At 48.5% G+C, this 9,029-nt stretch overlaps 1 protein-coding gene across 1 annotated transcript; it reads left to right on the top strand.

The window, feature by feature from the left end:
* Nucleotides 1-2,755: 2,755 nt before the first annotated feature.
* Nucleotides 2,756-7,854, top strand: EIF1AD (eukaryotic translation initiation factor 1A domain containing). Its single transcript, XM_063145579.1, has 7 exons — nucleotides 2,756-2,844; nucleotides 5,082-5,170; nucleotides 5,508-5,685; nucleotides 6,108-6,216; nucleotides 6,335-6,443; nucleotides 6,716-6,769; nucleotides 7,424-7,854. The coding sequence occupies exons 3-7, from the start codon at nucleotides 5,599-5,601 to the stop codon at nucleotides 7,566-7,568; spliced, it is 504 nt and encodes a 167-aa protein (XP_063001649.1). The 5' UTR covers nucleotides 2,756-2,844; nucleotides 5,082-5,170; nucleotides 5,508-5,598; the 3' UTR covers nucleotides 7,569-7,854.
* Nucleotides 7,855-9,029: the final 1,175 nt, after the last annotated feature.

The following is a 9,029-nucleotide window of genomic DNA, read 5'->3' on the forward strand; positions in this document are numbered from 1 at the left end:
GCATGGGGGCATTCTGGTACATCCTGGAACCGCTTGGGGCCAGGCCGACCGGCCTTGAGCGAGAATTAACATCTCTGGGGAAGGTGTGAAAGATCTTCGAAGGGAGGGGGGAAGGAGCGAGAAAGGTATCTATAAAGAATATTCTTTGAAAAGGGGTTTTGTCCTGAGCTGGCTGACATCATGGCTGGGTGATGTATGATTTGCAACATAGTTTTTAGTTTGCTTGGTTTGGGTTCTTATATATATATCTGCATGTTTTAATAGTTTGGAATGCTAATCCTGTATATCCTACCCTTATCCTGAATAAAATTGGGCTTAACCCTCCAAACTGGGAGCCGTGTGCGTTTGTTCTGGGGATCTGTGCAAAATCCAGTGGAAAGGCCAGCTTTGCTGGGAACGTGCTTCCTTTACAGGTGTTATATACTCAAACCTCCCTGTTCCAGCTATCAATCTGGCCGCCGCATTTTGCACAAGCTGCAGCTTCCAGACCATCTTCAAAGGCTGCCCCATGTAGAGGGCATTGCAGTAATCTAATTTGGAAGTTACCAAAGTACGGACAACTGAAGCTAGGTTATCCCTGTCCAGATAGGGGCGTAGCTGGGCCACCAACCGGAGTTCAATCGCAGCTTTTAAAGCTCTGCTAATAACTTTTCTTTTTCCTAAAGCATTTAAAACTTGATCTTGTTCTGACTTTTATACTGCTAGTTTTACTCTACCCTGTGCCTGTTTGGTGCATTCTCTTCCCCTCCTTATTGTTTTATTATGATTTTATTAGACTGTAAGCCTATGCGGCAGGGTCTTGCTATTTTACTGTTTTACGCTGTACAGCACCATGTACATTGATGGCGCTATATAAATAATAATAATAACAATAATAACAATAATAATTATAATAATAATAAAGTGACAAAGATGGTTCTGGGGGAGAACCCCCAAGCTACGAACCTGCTCCTTCAGGGGGAGTGCAACGTCATCCAGAACCGGTTGAATGCCCCCCATCCGATCAGAGGAAACACCCGCCAGCAGCATCTCAGTCTTGTCTAGATTGAGTTTCAGTTTATTAGCCCTCATCCAGTCCATTGTCGCAGCCAAGCACCGGTTCAGCACATCCACAGCCTCCCCTGATGAAGATGAAAAGGAGCAGTAGAGCTGAGTGTCCTCAGCATACTGATGACAGCGCACTCCAAAACTCCAGATGACCGCACCCAACGGATGTTACTCCTCTCCTGAAATCCCTTCATTGGCTTCCAGTTCACCTCAGAATCCAGTATAAACTTCTCCTGTTGACTTTCAAAGCTTGTCACAGTCTAGCTCCTTCCTATCTTTCTTCTCTCATCTTATTGCCCCGCTCGTGCTCTTCGCTCCTCTGATGCCATGTTTCTTACCCGCCCAAGGGTCTCTACTTCTCTTACTCAGCTCCGTCCATTTTCTCTCGCTGCCCCTTATGCCTGGCATTCTCTTCCAGAGCATTTGTGGACCATGAGTTCAATTACGGTTTTTAAAGCTCAGTTGAAAACTTTTCCTTTTTCTAAAGCTTTTAGAACTTGGCTTTGATCTTACTTTTACACCTTTCGTTTTATTGTCCCCTGCGCCTGTTTGGTGCATTGCCTTCCTTTCCTTATTGTTTTCTTATGATTTTATTAGAATGTAAGCCTATAGAATTTATTTATTTATTTATTTATTACATTCTTATACCGCCCAATAGCCGAAGCTCTCTGGGCGGTTCACAAAAATTAAAACCATAATAAAACAACCAACAGGTTAAAAGCACAAACACAAAATACAGTATAAAAAGCTAGAATCTATGATTCTAGAATCATAGAATAGCAGAGTAGGAAGAGACCTACAAGGCCATCGAGTCCAAACCCCTGGTCAATGCAGGAATCCACCCTAAAGCATCCCTGACAGATAGTTGTCCAGCTGCCTCTTGAAGGCCTCTAGTGTGGGAGAGCCCACAACCTCCCTAGGTAACTGATTCCATTGTCGTACTGCTCTAACGGTCATGAAGTTTTTCCTGATGTCCAGCTGGAATCTGGCTTCCTGTCACCTGAGCCCGTTATTCCGTGTCCTGCACTCTGGGAGGATCGAGAAGAGATCCTGGCCCTCCTCTGTGTGACAACCTTTTAAGTATTTGAAGAGTGCTCTCAGGTCTCCCCTCAATCTTCTCTTCTCCAGGCTAAACATGCCCAGTTCTTTCAGTCTCTCTTCATAGGGCTTTGTTTCCAGACCCTGATCCTCCTGGTTGCCCTCCTCTGAACACACTCCAGCTTGTCTGCGTAATTCTTGAATTGTGGAGCCCAGAACTGGACGCAATACTCTAGATGAGGCAGGGAGTTGCTGTTTTATTGTTTTACTGTGTACAGCACCAAGTACATTGATGGTGGAAGAATAAGAATAAGTAGTAGTAGTTATTCTTTGGGACTTTTCTTCCCTTCTTCTTCTTTACTTCCCCATCAGTAACTAAACTAATGCTGTAGGGTGGATTCCTGCACTGAGCGGAGGGTTGGACTAGATGGCCTTACAGACCCCCTTCCAACTATTCTATGGTTCTATAAACCTCCATGTACACCAGGCACCCATTCCCATGCGTTTACTACCCACCACTATTATTTTATTTTAATAATGACAACGGAGCTGAGTCACCCAAAGGACGACACCGGCCATATAGACGGGAATATTCCCCAACTAGTGCAGCAATGAAAGCGGAACGTTGCCAGCCAGGCAGGAAAGCCGGCGGAACGATTAGACGGGCGCGCCCGGAAGTCGGGTCCCAGGGCGCCGGAAGCCGGAAGTGTTCGCTTCTCGTGCTTCAGAGCGGAGGAGAAGGCGCACGTTCCTGAGCAGGTATCCGCAAAGCGAGGGTTGAAGCTACGGGACAGGTGCGGGAGCCCTCCGCTCCCCCCCCCCGGGTAGCATGAATTAATTCCCTTCCCCATCTGGCATGAATTAATTCCCCTCCCCATCTGGCATGAGGGGCTTCGCACTGGGCCTACCTTACAGGGTTGTTGTGGCTGCTGCAGCAGCGCGCGAACGTAAGGCACCGTCCCTCGGTGCTAAGTAGACCCCGGGGAGGAGGAAGGGAAATACCTCCTCCGCGCAACATGCAGCTCGCCTGTGGAACTCGCTGCCACGAGGTGTGTGGGGTGGCCTGAAGGGGGTGTGGGCAGATTCACTGGGGGGGGGGGAGGGGAGAATGGGGGGGTCCCTTAAGTGGGGCCCAGCATTGGGCAAAAGGCGGGATACAAATAATAATAATAATAATAATAATAATAATAATAATGAGCTGTGGGTCACGCCGGCCCTGTAAGACTGGCAGGCTTAGAGGCAGGGAAGCACGACTCCTTTTGGTGCCAGGGGAAGACCTTTTTAGCTTTAGATCTGAATTTTTAGATTTTAGCTTTAAATCTGCATTTCTGATCTGTATTTTAAATCTCTGTATTGGTGTGTTCTGGTTGTGCTTTTATATTGTGGTTTTAAGCTTCCATGTTTTATGCTGTACCTTGCCGTGTTGGATTTTTCTGTGAAGTGCCCAGAGAATGGGTCTTTTCTTCTGATCCAGGAAGGCAGTTCGTTTATTCTTATAACAGGAGAGATCCAGGGAGGATTGAAATCTTCAAATACTTAAAAGGTTGTCACACAGAGGAGGGCCAGGATCTCTTTTCGATCCTTCCAGAGTGCAGGACATGGAATAACGGACTCAAGTTAAAGGAAGCCAGATTCCAGCTGAACATCAGGAAAAAGTTCCTGACTGTTAGAGCAGTACGACAATGGAATCAGTTACCTAGGGAGGGTGTGGGCTGTCCCACACTAGAGTCATTCAAGAGGCAGCTGGACAATCACCTGTCAGGGATGCTTTAGGGTGGATTCCTGCATTGAGCAGGGGGTTGGACTGGATGGCCTTGTAGGCCCCTTCCAACTCTGCTATTCTATGATTTTATGATGGCTGTTGTTCGCAGTGGCTCAATCCAACTTAGAATCATAGAATAGCAGAGTTGGAAGGGGCCTACAAGGCCATCGAGTCCAACCCCCTGCTCAATGCAGGAATCCACCCTAAAGCATCCCTGACAGATGTTTGTCCAGCTGGTTGTCCATGTTCAAAAGCAGCCTGCCCCTGGATCCATGATGCATCTTGTTATGCTTCACAGAGGCATAAGAAAACAGAAGAGCGCTGCTGGATCAGACCAAGGCTCCATCTAGTCCACACACCAGGAACCCACAAGCAGGATAACAGGTGCAACAGCACCCTCCTGCCCATGTTCCCCAGCAACTGGTGTACGTAGGATCATTGCCTTTGCTATTGGAGGTAGCATAGAGCCGCCAGGGCTAGGAGCCATGGATAGCCTTCTCCTCGAGGAATTTATCCAACCCCCTTATAAAGTCACCCCAATTGGTGGCCATCACCACATCTTGCGGCAGCAAATTCCATAGTTTAACTATGTGCTGCGTGGAGAAGTCCTTCCATTTACCTGTCCTGAATCTCCCACCAATCAGCTTCGTGGGATGACTCCTGTGAGTTCTAGTATCATGGGATAGGGAGAAAAACGTCTTCTCCACATGCTCCACATGATACATAATTGGCAGGGGCACCCCAGAAGCATAATGCTGGACTCAGAAGACCCTGGTTCTGATCCTACAAGACAATTATTACATGGTGGTGGTACTGGTGATTATCATCATCATCATCATCATCATCATCTCTCCTAGCATCAGTTTCCTAGGCTGCAAAAGCAGAGCTGGTTGCATCATCTGCCAAGGAAGGACTTGGAAGGTTGCAGAACAGAGCAGCTAAGCAAAGAGGTCACAGGGGCCCTTTCTACACCTAAGGGTTATCCCAGGAAAATGGAGGGGTCGCCTCTGCCTGCTCCCAGGATCCCCTGTGTGTCATTTGCATGCACAGGGGTGATCCTGGGACGCTTCGGCTATTGGGCGGTATAAAAATGTAATAAATAAATAAATAAAGGGCTGGTGTAGAAACGGCCAGGGTTGGAGTGCTTTTACTTTTTCAAAGGAAGACTTTTGGGGCCTGTGATGGACAAGAAGGTTTCTAATTTATTTATCTCCTCTCTTTCCCCGCCACTCAGCTCTTTCAGAACTGTGAATGTACCAGGGAGTGAAACCAGCACTGGATCCACAGCCCCTGAACTCGGACGTTGGCTGTCCCTGGGAACAGGTGCGGCTTCCTGAGACCTCCAGCTGAGGGGGCTGCTGCCCATTGCCTAGGCCTTGCCCCCGCTATACAAGGGCAGAGGTCTCTTCTCCATCCCCAAGCTCAAGGGGATTCCTGTGGCGGCCAGGCTGTTTTGCTCCTTTTCCTTTACACCTTTGTGTTTTAAGCCAGCGCATTATCAGATACTCGATGCTGTCCCCTGAGCAAAATTAGGAATAAATGGGTTTGGGCCCTCTCATCTCCCAGCCCCATGATGTCCTCCTCCTGCTGTAGTTGATATTTGGACTTCGGAAGCATCTGTGTTGCTGCCCCATTATTTTTTTCTGACTCTTACTTGCAGCCTTCTAGAACGAGGACGCATCCTGCAAACGATTCCTTGCATCACCCACCCACCCAGAGCAGAGACTGGTACCCAGGCCCAACGGAAGAGCATGTCCCAAGCCACCAAGCGCAAGCATGTGGTGAAAGAAGTCCTGGGGGATTATGTGGTTCCTTCCGAGAGGCAGCAGATTGTCCGGGTGAGAAAGGAGGCCTGGTTGACACAGCTTGGATCTGGGCTGGCCTTGGGTTTCTGGGTGTGCTCTCTGCAGGGATCTTGCTTCAGACGTCAGTCGCTGGCTGGCTGGCTGGCTGCTGTGTCCCATCCCAGAGGCAGCTGCAGACGTTGTGGGCCTGGATCCGCATCCACCGTGGTTCTGGTTCTTAGGCAGGTTCTGGACTGCCTCAGTTTTCCTCCAGCTTGTCTGCAGCTGGAGACTTACAAAGAGGCTGCGATCCTCCTCCTCTGTGGGAGAGAAAAGGATTGGGGCCTGGGCTTGCAACCAGCCCCATAAAAAGGACCCTTTTCAGAAATCTGTAATGATGGCTGTTTTTTGTGGGGTTCTTGAGAACAAACCACAGCACAGGTTGTGTTCCGAGCAATTTTGCTTTTCTTCTCCAGGTGCTGGGAACTCCAGGCAACAACCTCCATGAGGTGGAGACGCCTGAGGGGACACGGTTTCTCGTGAGCATGCCCACGAAATTCCGCAAGAACATCTGGATCAAGAGAGGTTCGTGACAGGGGCTGCCATCTCTTACAAGTGGAAGAAAGCTTCTCTTCTTAAACTCCCCCCCCTCCATACACAATGCTTCTGTTTCAGCGTGTGACTCTCTCTCTCTCTCTTCCAGGTGACTTCCTGCTGGTAGATCCCATAGAAGAAGGGGAGAAAGTAAAAGCAGAGATCAGTTTCGTCCTCTACAAGGACCACGTTCGCTATCTGAAAAAGGAAGGATATTGGTGAGTGTCAGAGAAGGGAGAGCTGTCCGCCTTCCTTCCCTCCCTGTGGCAATGGCAGCAAAAGAGCTTCTGCTGAGGAGAGTCTGAACACTTCTGAACCCTCTTCTCTCGACTACTGACGCACTTGCCTCGCCTATTTTACCAAGGCGCGTGTGTCTATGACCCATCTCTACGGCATCCCTTGCCATTTGTGGGGTGACTCCTCTGTAGGGTTGGATGGATCCTGCAAACTGTTGACGTGCCAATATTCTCCCGTCTGTTTTCTTCTGTAGGCCTGAAGCCTTTTTAGGTGATGTGGCAGGAACTCCCAGCAATACTAAGGAGAGGTGAGTATGAGAGCTAAACTCCTAGAATGTGGGGGGCAGGCAGGGAGAGGGAGGCAGCTTTGGTGACTTTGGATCTCTGCCTTCAAGATGTAGCCTCTTCAGGGCGTTGAGCTGTGATCTGATCGGTTGTTTGAAGTCATCAGCCGGGCAACTGGGCTAGCTAGCTATCGCTGCCTGCCAGTGATTTCAAGCGTGGTGTTTGGAATCCATTCCCCGCTAACAGTACTTCTTTTGTTTCCAAGTGCTGGTGCTCACATTTTAAAGTCCTTAACTCTCTGAGCCCAGAATACCTCCAGGAAATATGAACCTTCTAGCACTCCCACCAACCTAGCCTCCTCAGGGGTGGCCCCTCAGCTTTGCACTGCTTGCAACAGATCTAGAAGTTTGTACCTTTTAAGACGGTTGCTCTTTTTAAATTGACTGTTTATGACTAGTATTTTTATTACCTGTTCCAATGCCAGATCTTTATTTCGTTTATGTTTTTAGCCGTTCCAATACCAGATCTCTATTTCATTTATAATTTTTTATTCTTAATTGTACACTGCTTTGGGAAATCAGGATTGAAAAGCTGGGTAGAAGAAGCCGGAATAGAAGGACTGCTACGCCCGGCAGATAAGCTTGTCCTAAGAACGTTCTTTGTATCTCTCCCTCTAGCAGGGATAGGGCGCAAAGCCCACCCCGTTCTGCAGGGGAGGAAGACTCTGAGGATGACGACACAGACTTGTTTGTGAACACAAACCGGGTAAATTATGACTACATGGAGAGCGAGGACAGCAGCGACTCAGAAGAGGAAGATTAGATCTTGTGAAGCAGACCAAGCCAGCCCTGGGGCTCAGAGGGAAGGGACTCTGCCACAGCCCCCAGCCTTTTCCTGTTAGTTCGAATGAGCTGTTGTCTTGTTGGGGCTCTTACAAGGAGGCCGAGCTCTGAGCCGCTGTCGCAGGCGAAAGGAGCCTGCAGCAAAAAGGCTCATGCTTTGAAGAATGCTTTGCCCGTTTCTAGGCGGGACGCCGCTGTTGGACTCCAGCTCTGTTTCTCCCCACCCGTTTGCCTTATGTAATAAAAGTGTGCTCCAAACCCGGGAATTGACTGGCAGGTGCAACTTGTAGTGATAGCCATTTGCGGGGATCACAGGCTTCGAGGTTCACTTGATCATTCTGAAATGGCAGCTCCTCATGGCTCGTTGGGGATGGACCGCGTTGGTAGCGCACAGCGGGAGCCGGCCAAAGCGCAAATAGCATTTGATGGAGATTCTAGCTCTCACTTAGATGGTGGCGGGTCTGAAGTCTTAACTCTTTCAATCCCAATTCTCTCCCTGTCACCCCCATCTTTTTCTGGGCGACTCCCGTGGCTTGCACCACTTCCCCTTCCACGTCTGTCTTTTGGGGGAATGCTGCTCTTGTCTTCTAAACAAGTGTTTCAATAAACTTTAAGGACTGCAAGAGAGCTAGTTACTGAACTCGCTGCACTCTTGGTGAGGGCCTCTTTCCAGTTATTGAAGCAGTAGATCCTCTCTCCCACCACCCCGTAGTAAAGCAACTGAGCACACACACACACACAAAACAGCTTTATGTACGAGAGATACAGCTCTTGCTATGAACTTGATGTCTACACACATCGCCTAACACAAATAGGTGTGTAGCCCCACTGTTGCAGTAGACATTTGGTAATTACCAGCCTGCCTGATCACTGGGGTCGTCGGAGGGCATGTTCCTGGTGGCTCCAGATGGCCCAATTGGAATCCACCAGGCGGAGTGCCTTGAGTGTGGTGGCCTCTTCTCTGTGGAACTCCCTGCCCCTGGAGGTCAGGCAGGTGCCAGCACTAGGCTGCTTCCAGCTCCTCCTAAAAACACTTTTTCAAGAAGCCTTCCTCAACTGACCAGCCACTGTTTTTCTGGTTTGTTTTTAAATTGAACAATTTTATTTTTAAAAAATCTTTTACTGTTTATTCACCACTCTGGAATCTGTGTTAGATAATTGAACAGTATACAAACATTATAAATAATTGCAGGGGTTGATGCTAATTAAGCAGTTTCAGGAAAGCGCAACTACCATCAAGCCCTAGCCAACATAGCGGATGGTGAAGGACAATGGAAGGTGTAGGCCAAAAAGTGTAGCACAAGTTAATCTGCATAATTTATTCTGGTGGATAACTGGAAGAAGCCACAGCGCTGTCTAAATCCATCACTTGAACAGGAATTGGCGCCTGTGGATGCTTAAAAACACTTCAGTTCTTTAGTGGAGAAAAGCGGCAGTAAAT

Source organism: Elgaria multicarinata, chromosome 21 (genome assembly GCF_023053635.1).
Source record: "Elgaria multicarinata webbii isolate HBS135686 ecotype San Diego chromosome 21, rElgMul1.1.pri, whole genome shotgun sequence".
Lineage (NCBI taxonomy): Eukaryota > Metazoa > Chordata > Lepidosauria > Squamata > Anguidae > Elgaria > Elgaria multicarinata.

Excerpts from the sequence above, each read along its gene's own strand:
- EIF1AD (XM_063145579.1), top strand. The coding sequence starts at position 5,599 with ATGTCCCAAGCCACCAAGCGCAAGCATGTGGTGAAAGAAGTCCTGGGG. Across the intron at positions 5,686-6,107 it reads AGAGGCAGCAGATTGTCCGG|GTGCTGGGAACTCCAGGCAA; the intron begins GTGAGAAAGGAG and ends TTTCTTCTCCAG. Across the intron at positions 6,217-6,334 it reads GAACATCTGGATCAAGAGAG|GTGACTTCCTGCTGGTAGAT; the intron begins GTTCGTGACAGG and ends TCTCTCTTCCAG.